Source organism: Ambystoma mexicanum, chromosome 2q, assembly GCF_040938575.1.
Source record: "Ambystoma mexicanum isolate Mex_15411 chromosome 2q, UKY_AmexF1_1, whole genome shotgun sequence".
Lineage (NCBI taxonomy): Eukaryota > Metazoa > Chordata > Amphibia > Caudata > Ambystomatidae > Ambystoma > Ambystoma mexicanum.
In genome coordinates this window covers 883347004-883367731 of record NC_090924.1, presented here as the reverse complement: position 1 = coordinate 883367731, position 20728 = coordinate 883347004, and the positions used below count along the sequence as shown (strand labels likewise).

At 50.1% G+C, this 20728-nt stretch overlaps 1 protein-coding gene and 1 long non-coding RNA gene across 2 annotated transcripts in view; one reads left to right on the top strand and one right to left on the bottom strand.

Annotated features, from left to right (window-relative positions):
* The window catches only part of LOC138569810 (uncharacterized), a 44494-nt gene extending 41189 nt beyond the window's left edge, over positions 1-3305 (bottom strand). Inside the window, exon 1 of the long non-coding RNA XR_011303335.1 lies at positions 2741-3305. This is a non-coding gene — a long non-coding RNA (uncharacterized lncRNA). The remainder of the gene's footprint in view (positions 1-2740) is intronic.
* Positions 3306-3310: 5 nt separating this feature from the next.
* The window catches only part of GAD2 (glutamate decarboxylase 2), a 742591-nt gene continuing 725173 nt past the window's right edge, over positions 3311-20728 (top strand). The window contains exons 1-5 of the mRNA XM_069648150.1: positions 3311-3686; positions 4347-4406; positions 4644-4793; positions 6259-6492; positions 11305-11395. Of these exons, the coding sequence (XP_069504251.1) occupies positions 3611-3686; positions 4347-4406; positions 4644-4793; positions 6259-6492; positions 11305-11395 (611 nt within the window). The 5' untranslated portion in view covers positions 3311-3610. The remainder of the gene's footprint in view (positions 3687-4346; positions 4407-4643; positions 4794-6258; positions 6493-11304; positions 11396-20728) is intronic.

Below are 20728 nucleotides of genomic sequence, written 5' to 3'. Positions count from 1 at the left end.
GGCGCACATTTCTTACAGCCGCTGAGACGCTACCGCCTGCTTTCTTGTGGCGGTCGTGTTTGTGCCTGTGCGCTGGTTTGAGCGTGCGCTTTTTTGCCCTATTCTATTCCATGAATACGTGTTGTAGGCGAGCGTGTGGGCGTTCTGCGCACTTTTACACTGTGCTTCCCCCGTGACGCCCACATTTTGGCAAGTTGTTCCCCATTCCGAGTGTTACGCCCCGTGTTCCGCCTACTTTTGTTGCAAGCGCCGCGCTATGTGCGATTTTCGCTGTGGACTGTGCGATTTTCGCTGTGACCTGGCGCATGCCGTTAGATGGCCTGTGCGCCAACGTGCGCCGCGCACTTTCTTATCGCACGTCCGATGGTTTTCTCGCGCACGGCCTTCCATGAATCGATGTGCGCTGCTTTTCGTGCGATTTTCGCTATTGCACTGCGATTTTCGCTATTCCACTGCACGTTTTTGGCCACTTGCGCCGCGCTAATTATTCCATGAATCGGCCTGTTTGTATGTAGGTACTATGTAACACTTTAATGTATGTGTTTTTTATGGATGTATTTTAATGTAGTGGTTTTATGTATGATCGTCAATGAGATATGATGAGTTGTTTTATTGACTGAATCGATTATGTGTATTTATAGATTGATTTTGTAAAAGTCAATTTATGAACTAAATACAAATAAATACATTTCTTACTGTAAGATCCTGGGAGCATGCAGTTTGCAATGTGCTGACAGCCTCTGTGGCTGCCGGGCAATTTTAATAAAATGTGAATTCATTTCTAGTGAAAGCAAGCACGGAAGCCTGTTACAGTGCCTAGATCTAATGTTAAGTCTCACATACTCACCTGTAATTCAAACATTATTATCTATAGGTTATTTGCTTTGAACACAATTATTTGAGGCTTTCTCCAGCCTAATGCATAGAACTGTGCAGCTATCAATGAAGCCCCCTCATCTTTTAGTGGGCTAATCCCGCAGCTGATAAGTTTGCACCTCTTTACCACGCTGAACTCGCATTTTCAGACTCATTGCCAGTAAAATGTTGGTGACTCAGAAGAAAAACATGGTCTATGGTGTCCAGTCAACTCGTCGAAAACAAACTGGTCGACTGCAATTTGGTCGACGCAATTTGGTCGAAAACCAAATGGTCGAATTTTTTTTTTTATTTATATATTTATTTTTGGGGTTTTCGTTTAGTTAAAAAAGGGGTTTTTAGAGAAAAAAAGGGGGTTGGGGAGGACCCCCAAAAAAAAAAAGGTTAAAATAAAAAAAAAATTTCGACCATTTGGTTTTCAACCAAATTGGTTCGACCATTTGTCTGGTCGACCAATTTTTTTCGACGAAATGTCTGGCAACCTGGTCTATCATGACAAGGCATGTATGGGTAGTATGAAAAGGGGACTGAACATGATTCAAGTGAGAGAAGTGGTACAAGTGAAATGGGGAAGAAGAGGTAGACAGGGAATATCAACGTTCTCTGGTCCAATGAAAGTGTTAGAGTGCTTTAAGAGTGCAGTGAGAGTGGAAGATGGAATGGTGTGGAATTTAGACAGAATTGTCAAATGTGCTGTCCTAGGGGAAAGGAGGATGGGAGTAGAGTTTGGGATCATTGGGATGATGCTACTAAAGAGGGCATGGAGAAGGACAATTTCAGGGTTAGAAGAGATGACAATGGTGTAATGTAGAGAGGTTCTGTGGGAGAGGGAGAACCAGTGATGGGCAGTGGTTCTGATGAAGAAAGAATGCTGCAGAAAGGCATGCAAAGAACTGTGAGGATTCTGAAAATGCCCAGCAAGTTACAGGGATATGTTGTTTATAAAAAAAATAGGGGCAGGATTTGAATGCCTAATGAGTTACAAGAAAATGTTTGTGTGGTATGTTAGAAGTTTTTATGTTCATCTTGTTATGTTAGAGGTTTTGTTAATTATTTTTTTTTGTTATTCATGGGGAAGGGATGTGTGTAGTGATGAGGTAATCATGGATTTTGAATTTGAGGAGGCTTCTGGCTTCTATAGGAACAATTGGGAATAAGCAGTTGCACTGCTAAGGAGGAAGACGGGGTCTGGGATGGAATGTACATGATAAATAAAAGATGGTATGAGCTCACCTGTGTGGCCTAGGATACTTCACCTGCACTTCGCCTTCTAGTGACTCAGCAGCCCTCGGCAGCTCAGCTGATCTCTCCGCCCATAGGGCAGAACTGCACTTCCCTCTCCACTGCCCAGAATCCCTCACGGCGTCACCTCCCTTTACCCATGGAGCAGCACGCTACCTCTCCTGGCCCAGGACCCTTGCAAAGTGTAACTGACTTGTCTATGCAGGGGGTACCACTACACTTCTTCCACTGAACCTGCACCCCTCTAGAGTTGAGCTACCGTTGACACCCCGAGGCGCCTATTTCCACTAGCCAAGTACCCTGAAGAAGTGAACTGCCCACCCTTCCCAGTGACTTGCCCATTTGTCCTCCTTCCACTGATCTCGGTTGATTTGACTTCCCATCTCCACACAGAGGGCAACTTTTCACAGATGTATCCACTTGCCCAGTAATTCTCGAGATGTTACCAACCCTCGCTGGACACATTCCATTAGCTCTGCCCACTCACCCAGCAGCCCTAGAAAACGAAGGTGCTTTGTCCATCCACATGACACCAATGTACTCCGCCTTCTCATACACTCGCCGCCCTTCCACCTCTGCCCCCTCTCGGCATGCACACTTTAGGGGAGTGGGACCCTCGTACCATGCATTGTCCATCGAGACGGCATGCTCTCAATTCTCTTTCCACTGACCCAGCCCCCTGGAGTGATGAGGATGGCCTGCCTTATCCTCCCACAACGTTCCTCTTCCCGTCTGCTTCCTTTCACCCTGCACGCGTCTGGAGAGTTGGCTCCCACTGACCAACCACATTACACCGTTCATCCTCGCTCTCCTCTGACCCAACATCCGTGGGTGGGGGGTGGAGGGGATCTGTCCATCCATCTGATATCCTTCCATGTATTCTTTGCCCGGCATCTCCGGGGGGGGGGGGTGATGGGGGGCTGTTTGGTCCATTCTGCAACAAGTCTACTTCTGAAGCCAGCAGTGCTGGCTGCCAGGCAGTTAAGACCGCGGTCCCATCCGCCGCGAGCTGTTCGCTGTCCCTCCGTGTTGGAAGCGCCGAGAAAGGTTCAGCACCATGGACAGCTCCACCGCTCAGCGCCAGCCTCCTGCCCGAATATCCGCGCTTTTCCGGAAGAGCTGCAGCCCCTGACCTTCCTAGCTCCCTTTTCCACTCTCCCCCTTTCCTTATATATCCCCCCGCACCTTCTCCCTCTTTCTACACCCCCAGTTCTCATTTCTTAGTGGCTCTCCGCTGCCGCTCCTCCCCACCTCTTGTCTAGGACCCCCTCCCTTTCCACTGCCTCAGACTCCCCCTTAGACAAACACCAGCTCTTGCGCGCAGACACACGCTCGCCACTTGCCTGCCATTCCTCTCGCCCAGTTGCCGGAGCGTGCTTCGCCCATTGGACCCACGGACTCTCTGTCCCCGGGCACAGACGGGCACCAGCTCCTGCTCAGCGGCCTCTCTCCTCGCTCTGCCTGTCTCTCGGTGCCGGGGGCGTCCACTCCGATGGCATCACCCGGTCCGGGGTTCTGGCCTTTTGGGGGGGAGGAAGCCCCCAGCGATCCCGACAACCCCACCACAGGTAGGGCTGGTAGTGAGAAAGGGAGCCTTGCGGCGTTTGGGAGCGGGCAACAGGTGGGCGAGGGGTTGGCCAGTCTGCCTGCGAGATGTCACCCCGCATTTTCAGAGCATGTATCTAAGCAACCGGGTCCATTTAGTCTGGCGGAGGGTGAGGGGTGGGGGTGGTATCTGTCCCACTTATCAATACATCCGTTCATACCAGCTGTGTGCAGTGCAATGGGTGCTTTGGTGGTTATGGCGGTGCGTGCGCGCGTGTGCAAGCGTTACTGTGGCACATGGCATGGGACGCTGCCAATGAGACCAGGGACCCCGGCAAAGATAGGCAGTGGGCAATTCTCTCCCCTCTCCCCCTCGGGCCTCTTTGAGTTATATGAGCTGATAGGACGCGAAAGATGTCAGCAACAACCTGTACTACTTAATGCATTGAAGAAAGGTGCCCGTCTATGAACTCACCTGACAATGCTCGCTGATTTAAAAGTGCCTCTGTTGAATGAGCACCCCCTTCTTCGAATGCCCGAGTGATTTTGGGCGCTGGCCCCTGAGAGCAGCCACGAGGGCGCAGGTGTCTGAAGTGAACTTTCCATCTCTTCGTGAGCCCTTTGACCTCAAGGAAAACGAACGGTTCCTCTTGCTCGCTATTGACACGTGTTTTCTCTTCCAGCAAAAGCCTGGTGCCAGGTTGCACAAAAGTTTACCGGAGGAATTAGCAACAAACTCTGCGGTAAGTCCCTGGCATGAAATTCGAGGCAACAGCCGCCCATGTACTGTAATGAGGCAGCAGAGGGGTGCGCGCGAATCCGACCCACTGCTCGGGTGTGCGCTCGCCTGCTATAACACACCCTGCGCCCTGTGACTTCTATGAGGATGAAGGACCCCTTTCGTGCACTTGCCTCCGCCTCGCGCCGTTGTTCTGCTGCCCCCCTGGTTTACTTTTATGTTTGATCCATGTCGTTCGCAGCCTTGCTGTATGGAGACGCAGAAAGGCCCATGGACCCGGGGTCCAAGGAGGGCATGTGCCCAGAGGACAACAGGGCCCCCTGTACCTGCGACCAGAAGCCTTGCACGTGCCAAAAACCCGAGATCAACTACTCGCTCTTACGCTCAACAGGTAAACAATAGAATGTTGTGGGGGGGGCGCTAAGGAAGGGGGGGTTAAACTACTCCATCGCCTCGCACTCTCAGCCATGTGCACAGAAGACAAGAAAAAGACAACCTGCAACACACATCTGATGCGGATTGACGGACCTGGGGTTGTGTGTATTTCGTGCCGTTGCCACTGACAGGTGGCATGGCATTGAATGCTGCCTGCCTTTGTTGAATAGACTGCATACCTGCATTTAATGCCATGCCACCTGTCAGTTGAAACGGCATTTGTAAGATATATATGTATGTATAGAGAGAGAGAGGGAGAGAGTGTGTGCATTACTTGTGCCCACGGCATGCACAGGTGCTTCCTGCGTGAAGCCCTCGTGAATGGTTTAATTGCAGCTTGCGCTGCTCTGTTTTCTCGTGTGGCCAGCTCTCTCAGTGTGCCACTGTCCCTCTGGTTTGTCACTGACATTGAACTCGTCCAACTGCAAGCTTGGCATCAAGTACTTGGGAGACGGTTCGTGAAAACACACACAAAACACTGGCAGCGATGTTGGCGAAGAAACGGCCATCTCTCCCTGCAGTTTATTTTGAAATATTTGGTAGAGGGGTTTTTATTTTATTTTTATTTTCAGAGTAGTATTGTATTAAATCTCCGCATTCAGCTGCAGGTGGTAGACCCTTGTGACGCTATTATAAACAAGGTCACTGTAACTATCTTGTTTATTTTTTTAATCCGGAGACACGCAACACATTGTGTTAATACGAATTATCTGTTGTTCGCGTGAGACCTGCCCAATATTGAGGCTTTCTGGGGTTGAAATTCAACGTTTTGTTACATCGCCCAATACGCACATCGCCGGCACTTTTAGCCGCGCGCACACCAGACACACACGCACTTGGCGCGGCCTTCAGCAGAGGGCGAGTTTTCAAGACTGCTGGAGAACGCGGAATATCTAATTTCACGGGCAAAGTAATGAACAGGGAACGGCCATTTATGCAGAGCTAATGTCTAGTGACAGCCAACCCTATGCATGCGATGTGCGCCCGGGCCTCCAAGGGACTCCAGAAATAATGCCTCATTGATGTAGTGTGTGGTCCTCTCTGTGTGTAATAGTTCATATTCCAGTAACTACAAATATGTACTCCAATTTTAATTCTAAAACACTGCCAAGGTTTAAATGAACATGGTTCCGTTTTTGTCAAATTGCGAACTTGAAAGATTCGAGGTAAAGATTTAAGATGCTAATATGATATATTGTTATCAGCGTAAAATTGCCTGTGGGAGACCTGGGTTCGTTCATAGAGCGAATACACCCATACAGTACATATTACTGTGAATTACTGATTACAGATTTTAGTGAAATGCCTGCGGTTGCTCTGTTGATAACCTAATTGTGTGGGTTAAAAAGGACATCTGTGTTGTCAGCGGTGAGGCGTGCTTGTAGTGACCCATGTCCCCTGTCTGTGTGCCGCCCCCGCAGACCTGCTGCCCGCCAGCCACGGCGAGGCGGCCACCATGGCCTTCCTGCAGGACGTGGTCGACGTCCTGCTCCAGTACGTGGTGAGGACCTTCGACCGCTCCACCAAGGTCATCGACTTCCACTACCCCAACGAGCTGCTGCAGGCCTACAACTGGGAGCTGTCCGAGAAGCCAGAGGGCCTGGACGGGGTGCTGCTCAACTGCAAGACCACCCTCAAGTACGCCATCAAAACAGGTACCGGGCCCGCGGCGGCGTGCACGCTGCGCGGTGTGTGCGTGTGTATGTGTGTGTGCCTGCGCGCGCGAACTTGGGTGCGCGAGGACTTGTATATGACGTGTGTGTTTGTGGCTAGTGACGTTAACTTTAGAGACGACTGGACTAATGGTATTTTTGAAACGAGTTTTTTTACGCACTTTGCAACAATAGGTTCAATACGTTTACCGCGTTAATTACATTTCTGGGTGAAAGTCAATATCTGGCTATTTAACGGATCCATTTTTAATTAGTGCAATTGATTCAGAGAGATGATCGAAATGTGGCTTATTTTAAACAACGGAAGCACTGCCCCCGAATTCAAAAATCGTGTGTTAGGCGAAGCACCGGGGTCCTTATTCATATTGACGCAAACCCATTGGAAAACGCTGTGAATCAGGTCCTGTATCTTTTTTTGTCAAATGTGTGTAATGTAAATATGGTAAATAAATAAAAACGAAAACTCTATGCTGTAGAACCCGCGTTGTCACGCCCCTCCCTGTTTCCCCACCGCCTCCTGGTTCCGCCACTCAACCCCCAGCCGGCACGGCTCAGAGTGCACAGCGCCTGAGGTTGGAGATGCGGCTGCTGTCACACGGGCCTTGCTACTCGGCTGCGTACAACCCAGGCTACATATCTACCTACACGAAAATACACCATAGAGTGTTGCCAGACCCTGCACTTAGTTCTGGCGCCTATAAAGGAGCCGGAGCGTGGCGGCTTCTGTGAGAACAAAGAGGAGACGCGGGGTAATTACCGGCTAATCGCGCCGTGTAATTGCGCGCGGTGTTAGAGCAGATGAGGCCGGGCAGAGGCGCGGGGGAGCGGCCGGCAGAGCGGAAAGTTGCTCCTTTGGCCTGGTTTCCAGCCAGCCATCCTCCGTGGAAACACCTTCCCCACATTACGGGGCGAGCGGGCCGCGGAGCGAGTCTCGGGCTCAGTCGGGCCGGTAATGAAGATCATTATTTTCCGTGACAGGAAAGCGATTGCTTCTCCGAGGAAGACAGCGCCAGTTGACGCGACGGACCTCGAAGCAATGGATCCCGAGCTATAGGCCCATGGCCCACAGAGCGGCCCCCTGCCTTCCCCACAGCGCCCAGTAAAGTGCTCGGCATCCCCGACGGTATTGGGCCACTTGACGTCTACCGAATGTACCATCGGGTGCGCTAGGATTATAACTCCGCCACCTGCTCTAATGGTCCACAACTCGTACACGTGGGACCCATGTCCAACGCCTGCATATGTAGAGAAACCTAGCTGTCAATGTTCTAAACGTGTGCTGTGTAACTATCTTGAACACAATTAAACAATAACTGGGTGCGGCATAATGTGTGTTTTCTTATACTTCACACTCTATAAAATCAGAAACACAGGAATGCTGCATCGTATCCTAGTGTACCGAGGCATTCTGGCGTTTGTGTGCAGTATATTAATGCACAGGGTAGTGCGGCGAGCACGGTGCTGTTTGTATACATGGCCCTGCTGCTGTTACCCCAGCTATCTATGCACACGGCGCTTCAAACCCTTAATTCTTCAGCCAAAGGCATGGGATTTTCTCTTAAACGTTCACCATTTACGAACGATAATCGGGCATCCGAGGAGTTCAATAACTCGCAAAGGAATGTACACGTTTCCCAGAATCGACGGTTTTTTTTCTGACGTCCTCGGTGATTGGACCAGAACAGCGCAGCATAAAACGCGGCCTTTTCACACCACGCAAGTGGACGCAAGAGCAACAGACGCGATAAACCTTTGCACCGCACTCTGGGGTAAGCGCAGTTCGTCCAGTGCTCCTCGGGCGCAGGACGCCATCACCTGCCTTTTCAGCGATGGCAAATAACAGCGCTGGTGCATGCACCGAATGCGTTGAATTGCCCCCCCCCTCCCCCCTGGCAGACAGATCACAATTAGATCCGCACGAATCCCATTGCACCCCCTTAACTAAGGCATTGGACATGTGCTCTGATGTTTCACCATTGCGCGAGTTGCCTGCGCTGCGCCGCGCAGCGGCAGCCCCTGCGCTCACATCATTGCAGTGGGCCCAGGTTCCTGCTCGGAAACGTAAAGGGGGCGCTTGGCACCTAATGTGGGTGGAGGACGCCACATTGCATGTTCGTGGGCACTCTACCCATTTGACCCCTCGAAGCTCGCAGCGTGTATTTGTCACACCCACGCAGCCGGTGCATACCCCTCCTCGCCACTTTCCTGCCGCCGGAGGGGTCCTAACTAGTGACTGCAACACACACTGACAGGCGCAGACTCAACGGCAGGCCGAGACCTCTTTCTACCGCCTCGGGGTCACATTTCGAATTTGGAAACTAGGCCGGCCCCCGCGTCCTTCATTGAATGCACGAATGCGTTTTATTCTGCGAGCGGTCAGGCGTTTCTCTGCCGCCTGCTGTGACATGAACACACGCATACTGGGCGCCCACGCGCTTTTTCCGCTCTGTCCGCAGGAGGCTCGACATTTCTGGACGCGGTGTAATTGTCTACCGAATTTTCCCACTCGAAAGTTACACGTTTGTGCTCAGAAAAAAAACGCTGCCTTTTCAAAAACCGCAGAATGGCTGGAGGGTGAAAGTTGACGAAGTCCAATAAAATGCGTCCTCCTGAAAAACCTATTGGTCTTTAGCAGAATTCGTGGAATTCGCAGTATTTCGCTCAGTCCGGTATCACCAAAAAAACAGAGTTCTGGCCCAAACCTCTCTATCCCTCGTTGGAATTCTGCCCGTCACTCGCCGCCGAGTGTTCCCACAATTCTTACTAGTTACGGCCAGTTTCAATAGCTCTGTTTCACTCACCCCAAGATTCTACCACAAACAATGTTGCGGGGTTCAAGAACAAATGAAGAACACCGCCGCACTTCTAGTTCGTGGAACTGGGGAGAGCCCCACAGCGTCTTTCCAAACCGTACACTTGCATAAAGGCACGCCGCTCCCCACCAACTGTGCCATAGCAGCTGTGACGTGGTAAGTGGCCATCGACTGGAAATGGCCAAAGCCCCTTCTCTTAGACACCTTTGCGCCTTCCACCGTCTCCAGCCGCCGTGCTGTGCCAGCCAATGTCCTCTGTGTGAAAGCGGCGCTGATTGGGCCGGTCCTCTGGGTGAAAGCGACGCTGATTGGGCCGGCCATCCGAGTGGATACCGCGCTTTTAATTGAATGCGTTGTGCTCCCTGGGCGTGCTCTTATCTCCCAGTGTGTGTGTGTGCTTGTCACTGATAAGCGTTCTGCCTGTTTGAGAGGCAACTCAGCCGCTGGTTCTGGTGCTCGTCTCCTCTCTGCAACACTCCATGCATTTCTTCGCAAACCGAAAATACATCCACTCTGAGCTCCAGGCATAGGGCCAAATTCACAGAAGCGTTTTATAATCAGGGCCGCACTGGGAACCAAAACAGGGCCATGGAAATCATTTTCAAAGTGGCCCCATTTTCCTATGAGAACATTTGGAAAAACAAATAGATTAACACACAAAAGAGAGGCCCAGGGTGCAGAGACCTGCGGGAAATCTCCAGAGTTCTCCCCTATTGGCCAGTCCACCCCATGTTTATAATGGCAAAACCCCCACTGGAAACCGCTCTGTGAATCAGGGCCGTAGTGTGGACTGGGGTAGATGTTATTTTGTGTGTACTGCTAGCAATGTTTGTAAACATATCCCAGCACGTGAGCGCCCAGAACGACTGCTTGCTCGCCCCATTTGTCAGCATATATCGTTCCTTCAGGCTGTCTGATATAATGCCGCAGATATGTCACCGCTGGGATAATGAGCCGGCACATACTCTAATCGGCCTATTGCATTGACGCCCATTAATCACCCGGCGGTGGCGGAGCGCCAGACACCATTCACGGCCATTTAGAAGCACAAGGCCCGGGAAGCCAGCCTAGTCCCGCCGTCATGTGGCGGGGAGATACCGCCCGCTCTATCTCGGCAGAGTTACGAGCCGCTCGGGCCGGCGCAGCGCTCCAGCCCCGCTCTACTCCTGGCTGATAAGCGGCCATTCATCGGCGCTGATCACCGCACACGGCCCGTTGTCGGCCGGCCCCTTAATGGCCCCACAACTCGCGGGAACTCGAGATTGATTTAATAACCGCGCGCGCCCTGAAATAGCTGCCGCCAAAGACAGGGCTATTTATATACCCTGACGCTCCGCGGATACGCGCTTCCAATCACGAAGCAGGTGCGCCAGTTTTAAATGCTGAGCAGGATATGCATTTGCTCTGCGCCAGCAGCACCCACACGAGAGTTAGATTGTGCTGTCATCGAGTCATACAGCGCAGCGTGTCTTTTATAAGTACACTTGTTCATGGGCTAAAACGAAAGACCGTACGCACACGGATGCACGTGTATACAACACGCTTGTAAAAATACGAATGCGAATAATACTAACCATATTGTGTTTATTGTATGGCGTTTAGTGCAAAAGTTAGATTTTTTTTAACTGTATGTAAACGGGACATGCACAATCTCACACACGGCAGCACATACACAAATACACACACGTGCATATGCATCACTTATCAGCACACACAGATGCGTTCAAGTATGCAGGCATCATGCACATGCACAGACGCCACCACTCACACACACACACACACACACATACTAGGATACACGTGCGTTAATATAATTTAAACAGCGCCAGTCATGTGCATAATGAAACATGTGTATGCGTACTTACAGAGAAGTATAACAAGAACACGTGTGTCCTTTTTATTGAGAACAAGGTGTGCTGCATATGTCTTATGTGTTGGATACACGCTCAGGTTAATATGCAACCATCTGGTCCTTTCGCAGGGCACCCGAGATATTTCAATCAATTGTCGACTGGCTTGGACATGGTGGGATTGGCTGCCGATTGGCTGACGTCAACAGCGAACACTAACATGTGAGTGGCCGCATGTTTCATTATCTCGGCATTTCGCCAATCAGTGATGTCTCCAGGAAAAGCGCATCTGTGTGATGGAGTCCGAGGGGGAGGGTGGGTTGAGGTGGTCGCCACCCTGCTGAGAAATGTACGAACTGTTCTTCACCGGAGCTCTTCCTCTGCGTATCAATGATGAGCCCCGAATGTCTCCCGCGTGCTCCACTTTTGGATCCGGCTGAAATAAGCCAACATCTATTGCATTAGAAAAGGGGAGAACAGCGAGAGCGTGAACCCGGTTGGCCAAAAAGCAGCCGGCCGATGCCAGTGGGCACTAGTTGCGCTCTTTGTGAAACTGACCAGTTCAAAACTCCCGGCGCTAATGTTCTTTCCGACATGAGGTCGGTTTGGTAAATGTCGCGTGCTCTGTACATGCGTGCGTCACATTGCCTTCTAATGACAATACATGATGTACATATGTGCAGGGGCGCCGAATACGGGGGGCTGCGGGGCCCGGGCCCACCCCACCACGGCCCCCCCCCCGAGGATGAAGTCCGGGCTCAGCACCCTCCCGCGCCCCCCCCCCCCCCCCCCCCCCGGCCGCAGAGAAGAGACGCAGTATGGATGGCCCTTTGTTCCATCCATACTGTGTCTCTCTCTGGCGGGCCGGGTAAAAGCCTGGGAAAAACGATGTTTAGAATTTGTCGGACAGATGCAAAGCAAGAGGCTCTTGTTTTGCATCTGTCCCTCAATTTCTAAAAATCGTGATGTAGAGGTACACCCAACCCAAAACGATTTTTAGAAATGGAGGCACAGATGCAAAACAAGTCTGTCCCTCAATTTCTAAAAATTGTTTTGGGTTGGGTGTATTTGTACATCTGTGCACCCCTGGTGGCAAGAGGGGTGCACAGATGCAGAGGTACACCCAACCCAAAACGATTTTTAGAAATGGAGGCACAGATGCAAAACAAGCCTGTCCCTCCATTTCTAAAAATCATTTTGGGTGGGGTCTATTTGTACATCTGTGCACCCCTCTTGGCAAGAGGGGTGAATAATGTAGAGGTACACGCAACCCAAAAGGATTTTTAGAAATGGAGGCACAGATGCAAAACAAGTCTGTCCCTCAATTTCTAAAAATCGTTTTGGGTTTGGTGTATTTGTACATCTGTGCACCCCCCTTGCAAAGAGAGGTGAACAGATATAGAGGTACACCCAACCTAGAAGGATTTTTAGAAATGGAGGTACAGATGCAAAGCGAGGGAGGGCAAATGAGACTGTTGGCCTGTCTCTGAGTGTGCACGTGGTGAGGGTGAATGCTATGGGAGGGGAGCGGAGGCGTATGAGCCAGCACTTTCTAGTAGAGCTGCCATTTTTGAAATGGGGCAATGCTGGTACTCCTCATTTAGCTCGCTATACTCTTGACGGGATAGTACTGCTGTAACAGGGCTTGTATAATTGTTGAATCTTCTCAGCGATAATACTATGCTTTTGTTGAGGCAATGGTAGTTCATCTTAGTGGGGCTGCTATACTTTTGATGGGACAACATCAGCACCTCTCAGTTGAGCTTCTACACTCTTATTGGTCCCAGCACTTCTCAACAGATGTATTTCTTTTTATTGTAATTGGTTATTTATAATGCGTGTACTACCCAGAGGTTTCTAAGTGCGGACTGAGGGAGCGAACCTGTGTTGTGCAGACCGAGGGAGCGAACCTGTGTTGCGCAGACCGAGGGATCGAACCTGTGTTGCTGTGTGTCATCTTGCTTCCAAGGCGAGCACGTTTTCCCTGAGCTATCCTTCCGATACTCTAAAGATCTGAAATACATTTAATGATACAAAACCAGAACTAATGAGCAAGTCTGTCATCATCAGAATAACTCAACACTGTCGTGGTTATACAAGAGCTCATATATTTAAAGGGATGGAATTACTCAGAATGTAGCAGCACTATTCAATAACCCAAAGTTCTTAAGCATAGTTAATGTGAAAATACTACATTTCTCGCCGTTGGGACAGTACTGCCACTTCTCACAGAGGCTTCTACACCTTTTATGGGGCAGCACTGATCCAGCCTACTGCTCACATGCTCAGAAATGTCATTTCTCAGCAGGACTGCAACACTATACCATTGTGTTCTGTATGTTGAGTGCTTCCTCACCACCAATGTGGATTCATGGCTCTCTCCCAGTGTCTAAATAGTAGATCTGTCTACATTCAATTGGCAACGGGCATGTCCGGAGCTGCCTGCTGTCCATAAGCTGCCGCTCAGGATGTTGGGAGCCGTGATGGAGTAAGGCATGGGTGCACAACATACGGCCCGCGGGCCAAGTGCGGCCCGTGATGCTGCTGGATGCGGCCCGGCAGGTTTGAAGACTTTCCTAATGGAAGGCGGCCCGCAAGCAGCAAAGGTCGCCCTCCATTAAGAAAGTCTTTGTTTTCCTTGCCGGGCCGTGAGTCACGCAGTGTGTGTGTGTGTGTATGCTGCCAGGGAAGCTGGGGCTCAGTGACCTAATCTGCCCTGGCAGGGGTGCAGAGTAGGGGGGGCTGCGGGGCCCTCCTCCCCCTCCCCCCCCGCCCCTGGCAGAATGAAGTCGGGGCTGAGCAATCCCCACCCCCCCACGGGCCGCACAGAAGAGGGGCAGTATGAATGGCCCTTTGTTCCATCCATACTGTCTCTCTCTGGCGGCCCGGGTAAAAGCCGGAGAAAAAAGATGTTTAAAAATGGAGGGACGGATGCAAACCAAGAGGCTCTTGTTTTGAATCTGTCCCTCCATTTCTAAAAATCGTTTTGGGTTGGGTATACTTCTACATCTGTGCACCGGGGTGCACAGATGTAGAGGTACACCCAACCCAAAACGATTTGGGCAGTGCCAGAAGCCTCGCCAGCGTTCCAGGACGTCTGGGTAAGTACATGGTGGGGGGGCTGTATGTTTGTGTGTGTGTCTGTTTCGGCTCCGTCCTGTGTTTTTTGATTTTGTATGTATGTTGAGATGCGGAGGTGGGGGTGTGTGTCGGGTTGTATGGGTGTGTTTGTATTTGTATGTCTGCATTGTATGTTGAGATGCAGAGGTGGGGGGGTGTCGGGTGTCTATGGGTGTGTTTGTATTTGTATGTCTGCAGTGTATGTTGAGATGCGGGGGTGGGGTGTGTGTCGGGTCTGCTTGAATGTGTTTGTGTGCAAGTGCAGTGTATGTTGAGATGCAGGTGTGGGGTGTGTCGGGTCTGCCTGAATGTGTTTGTGTGCAAGTGCAGTGTATATTGAGATGCGGGGGTGTGGTGTGTGTCGAGTCTGCCTGAATGTGTTTGTGTGCAAGTTCAGTGTATGTTGAGATGCGGGGGTGGGGTGTGTGTCAGGTCTGCCTGAATTTGTTTGTGTGCAAGTGCAGTGTATGTTGAGATGCGGGTGTGGGGTGTGTCGGGTCTGCCTGAATGTGTTTGTGTGCAAGTGCAGTGTATGTTGAGATGCGGGGGTGTGGTGTGTGTCGAGTCTGCCTGAATGTGTTTGTGTGCAAGTTCAGTGTATGTTGAGATGCGGGGGTGGGGTGTGTGTCGGCTCTGCCTGAATTTGTTTGTGTGCAAGTGCAGTGTATGTTGAGATGCGGGGGTGTGGTGTGTGTCGGGTCTGCCTGAATGTGTTTGTGTGCAAGTTCAGTTTATGTTGAGATGCGGGGGTGGGGTGTGTGTCAGGTCTGCCTGAATGTGTTTGTGTGCAAGTGCAGTGTGTGTTGAGATGCGGACGGGGGGGTGTGTGTCGGGTCTGCCTGAATGTTTGTTGTTGTGTGAAAGTGCATGTTGAGATGCGGGTGTGGGGTGTGTGTCGGGTCTGCCTGAATGTGTTTGGGGGCAAGTGCAGTGTATGTTGAGATGTGGGGGGGTGGTGGGGTCGGGTCTGCCTGAATGTGTTTGTGTGCAAGTGCAGTGTATGTTGAGATGCTGGATGGGTGGGGGTGGGGGGTTGGGGGGTGAGGTCGGGTCTGCATGAATGTTTGTTGTTGTTGTGTGCACGTTCAGTGTGTGTTGAGATGTGGGGGGTCCGAGTCTGTATGCGTGCATGCTTGCGAGTTTGTGTGCTGAGTTGGGGGGGGCTCGAGTTTATGGGTGCATGGTGTATGCTTGTGGGTTTGTGTGCTGAGTTGGGGGTGGGAGTTCGGGTCTGTATGGGTGCATGGTGTATACTTGTTAGTTTGTATGCAGGGGTGGGGGGGTTGGGGTCTGTATGAGTATGGGGCATAGTGTTTGCTTGAGCGGTGGGTGTCTTGGGGCATAGTGTTTGCATGAGGGGTCGGGGCCATGAGGCATAGTGTTTGGTTGAGGGGTGGGTGTCTTGGGGCATAGTGTTTGCATGAGGGGTCCGGGCCATGGGGCATAGTGTTTGCTTGAGCGGTGGGTGTCTTGGGGCATAGTGTTTGCATGAGGGGTGGGTGCCTTGGGGCATAGTGTTTGCATGAGGGGTGGGTGTCTTGGGGCATTGTGTTTGCATGAGGTGTGGGTGTCTTGGGGTATTGTGTTTGCATGAGGGGTGGGTGTCATGGGGCATAGTGTTTGGTTGAGGGGTGGGTGTCTTGGGGCATAGTGTTTGAATGAGGGGTGGGTGTCTTGGGGCATAGTGTTTGCATGAGGGGTGGGTGTCTTGGGGCATGGTGTTTGCATGAGGGGTAGGGGCCATGGGGCATAGTGTTTGGTTGAGGGGTGGGTGTCTTGGGGCATAGTGTTTGGTTGAGGGGTGGGCGTCTTGGGGCATAGTGTTTGCATGAGGGGTGGGTGTCTTGGGGCATAGTGTTTGCATGAGGGGTGGGTGTCTTGGGGCATAGTGTTTGCATGAGGGGTGGGTGTCTTGGGGCATAGTGTTTGAATGAGGGGTCGGGGCCATGGGGCATAGTGTTTGCTTGAGGGGTGGTTGTCTTGGGGCATAGTGTTTGCATGAGGGGTGGGTGTCTTGGGGCATAGTGTTTGCATGAGGGGTGGGGGCCATGGGGCATAGTGTTTGCTTGAGGGGTGGGTGTCTTGGGGCATAGTGTTTGCATGAGGGGTGGGTGTCTTGGGGCATAGTGTTTGCATGAGGGGTGGGGGCCATGGGGCATAGTGTTTGCATGAGGGGTGGGGGCCATGGGGCATAGTGTTTGCTTGAGGGGTGGGAGTCTTGGGGCATAGTGTTTGCATTAGGGGTGGGTGTCTTGGGGCATAGTGTTTGCATGAGGGGTGGGGGCCATGGGGCATAGTGTTTTCATAAGGGTCGGTGTCATGGGGCATAGTGTTTGGTTGAGGGGTGGGAGCCATGGGGCATAGTGTTTGCTTGAGGGGTGGGTGTCTTGGGGCATAGTGTTTGCATGAGGGGTGGGGGCCATGGGGCATAGTGTTTGCATGAGGGGTTCGTGTCATGGGGCATAGTGTTTGGGGGTGGGAGCCATGGGGCATAATGTTTGCTTGAGGGGTGGGGGCTATGGGGTATAGTGTTTAATAAAAATAGGGGGTTGAAAAAGCCTCCTGCCACACCACGCCCCACCGCGCCTACCGCCCCACCCACATTTACTTTTTGGCCCACTATAGCCATCATGGAAGGTACTTTCGGCCCTCTGTCAAAATCAGTTGTGCACCCCTGGGGTAAGGGATAGAAGGCTTGAGCCTGTCAGATAGCAGAATCAGCAGGGTCTTAAAACCTGCTCACTCCTTCTGGAGGGGCAATGGGGCAAAATGAGCCTGATCCCACACACAGGGGGTTGTTACCCCTTTATCTCTCCTGAATGAAAGAATTAGCTCTCTCAGACACAAGTTATCACCCCTGCACACACATTGAATGAATATGGTATGGATCTATAGATCGAGAAAACTGGAGTGACAATTCAGAGTGTTTTAACAGAGATATAATGTTCTTCCCAGATGGGAGACTGACTCCATTAATATACATGGGGTCACTGAGATGACCAAGAGTCAAACTGTACATTCAGTTGTGAGATTACCAGCAAAGGTTGATGCTATGCTCCAAGGAGTGAGATAACCACTCAATATATCACACTGCTTATAGGTGTGAGACCCATCCTGAATGCTTGCCCAAAGAGCCTTGAACAGAGTTTCACACTGAAGAAGTGAGCATGTGATCCGGGGTCTGCAGTCCACACACACGCAGGGGATTTCCATGCTCCCACTGGCGAGATTTGCACCAAAATAGTGAAATTGTGCTCCAAGGTAGGAGGCACCCGCGCAGTCTTTGCTCTGACGTTTGACGCACTCACAGGATGGGACGGCATTTCGTTCTCTCATCCTAGTTGTGTTGCTTTGCCTTTTGAGGGCTACTACAACTTGGATGATTATAGAGGGGTGGAGTAGGGGCAGTGATGGCCTACTGGAGAAAGCAGGGTTTCACTCTGATTTCATAGATATGTGTACACATGTATGCGTGCATGTGTGTGTTTTGACTTCTTTGTCATCTGTTGCCTAGTAGCTATTTGCGTCGTGTACACGCTTCATATTGGTTTTACAATATATGTGTTTGATCTGATTGCTTCTTTGGGGTTTTCGCCCTCACTTCTCATGTTTGGAGAAATGGAAAATAAAATGTTTACAGTACCTTATTTAGCCAGTCGTAATATGTTGGTCGATCTGTATCAATTATGTTATTTTTTTACAAATACATCTGTTCATTTTGAAGTTGTGGTTCTTAAACTTAGAGTTCCCAGCAGGCAGAATATATACATATGTGTGCATTAATAATGATTGGCACACATGGTATTATTCGAGGCCTAGTCCTGTCCAGATATAGTAATTGAGTGATACAGAGAACACATGTAAACCTCTGCAGTGCAGGAGCAGAGTGCATTCTGGGAAATGGCACCATGTGTTGCCTGTGAGGCATATGTTTGGGGGACCATCCCTGGAGTCTTGTCTGTTTTGGTGGTCGCTGTTGGGCAAGGTGTGCAGTCTAAGCTTTCTGCTCTGCACTCTAGTACTTATTTTTACTTGACCTGTTTTGTTCTCTGTTCTAAGTTATTTCTCTTCCGCTGGAAACTCATGACAAATGATTGCCAGGGCAAGTTAATCAGAAGGGTTTCAAAAAAAGCAGCCATGAAATCATAAGCTAATTGTACAATGAGATAGACATTAATCATAAAAAAACAGTTGGAGTCCACTTTGGTGGCTACACGTGTTTGGTTTCCAAACCCCCATACATTTCAATAATCTATCCTTGAGGAGAGCTTTCAGATCTATGCATGTGTCACGTGTCATGTACGCATCACACGTGCAACGCTGCCTTCTTTCCTTGCATTTTCTCATGCGATCTCATATTGCCTGGGCAAAAGGAACATTACAAGTACCACAATGTCACACACCAAACCATATAGAGTGTGCCGCTCAGACCCGAATTGGGCCGAGGTGCCATTCATGTCACGCGGCACATTTAGGCCCCTCTCTGTAGATCTTTGGGACTGAACCTTGTTATATGTTAAGGAGTCTGCCAGTTCTTGCTTTCAAGCCAAGTAACCCTACAAGTCCACTACTTGCAATCATGCATTTATAATGAGAATGTAAACTAAAACATGAGCCAAAGCACCAGGACTGGCACAATTGGCCTGGTTCATGAACATTTTAGCGCACTGCACAAATGCCCTCAGTCACAGAGCGGTGCAAAGTGTATTTTTGCAGTGCAAAGTGAATTCGCGCTGATTTTGCACTGGTACTCTTTACACCGTGAATCAGGCCGATTTAGCGTGATGCAAAAAGTACTTTTGTAACAGTAGAATTTATATACTTAGAGTTTGAACTGAAAGGCATTGTGAATGAGAGTTTACGGAAAATAGTAATGTGCTTCGAAAACATCTGAAGTCAATAGATAACAATACTATTATTGTAACATATGTGCAAGCATACATGTGGATTGATCATTGTATTCATATGGGTATGATAAGTAGAATTATGTCTTTATATAATAAGTGGTCTGTAGGTTTAATTGTGTTCCCCTCTTTAACCAACAATACAAGTTGAAAGGCTGGCTGAAAAAGAAATTGGTGGTATATAGCCAGGAGTGTCATCTTGTTGATCTGGCCACAAAAAGTCATAGTGGCCGCGACGGCCAATATAGGATGGTACGCACCTGGCTGATTTATCATATTTGCCAACATTCTGTGACCAGAAATCTGTAGGATTCTTGAAGGTTTAAAAATAGTAATTAGCTCAGGGCTTTAAGTGGGCCGGGGCCAGCCAGGGCTGGGCCCCGGCAGTCTCCAGAATGGGCTCCCGAGCCAACACCTGACTAGCCCCAGCCACCCGACACCTCAGGCAGCCCGTGTAAGAGGCTGCATGGTTACACGAGCTGCCTGCAGGTGTCAGCACATCGGTTTAGAAAAAAGAAAATACATCGCCTTTTCTTTTTTCTAAACCGAAGTACTGACAGCTGCAGGCAGCAGGTGTAGCCGTGCAGTACGGGCTGCCTGATGTCTATGTACTCGAAACAGGAGGAGGGCTGGACTGCTCAGCTCTCCTTTTGTTTCGAGTAACTAGTCATCACCCACCACAAATTCTGGGTGATGACTAGTTACTCTGAACAAAAGGAGAGACTGGGCCCTCCATCCCCCCTACTGTTTCAAGTACATAGACACCAGCAGCAGGCAGACCTTTCATTCAAGATGCCTGTGGTTAAAGCGGGCTCCTTGAATGAAAGGACTGCCTGCTGCGTGTGAGCTGGAGCACACTGGTGTCACACCTTTTGGTGCACCCAGCCCCTTCTTTTGTTTAAAAGGAGGGGCTGGGCGCATCAAAGGTAATGATGCCAGTTTGCCCAGCTCCACCTCTTTTACCAGCCTCCTCCTCCCCCCTTAATAGGGGGGCTCTCGTTAGAGGGCATGTCCTTAGTCCACACCCCCTAACTAGAGTCCCCCTCGATTTCCAATCCCACTTAAAGCACTGAATTAGCTTAATAGTGACATCAAAGGAAATTACATCACATAACCTCTAACCTCATGGCATCACTGAAAACAACATAAACTGACATAGGGTCCAGAACAAATGACAGTAAATGAGTGTCCTTGACCTCAAAGCTATCATTAGAAATCAGAATGCTCAATGAGCAGTAGTGGCTGGTGATTTTTTAATTAGAACAAGTAAATGTTTTCCCACCAACATACGGGAGTCTGAGCATAGCGAGGGAGCCTGTACCAAGGAATCGGGAGTTTGGGGAGGCGGTGTGAGGGCATATTCTATAATTCCTGAAAGATTGTAAAATAATGGGTTAAAATGGTGCATTTTACAACACACGTTCTTAAAAAAATGACTAAAAAGCCACACAGTTTTCAATCAGTTGTGTAGGTGAACTCATGAAAAAATCCAATAGATGTAAGTCACCAGAGGTGCACAGGAGCATTTCCT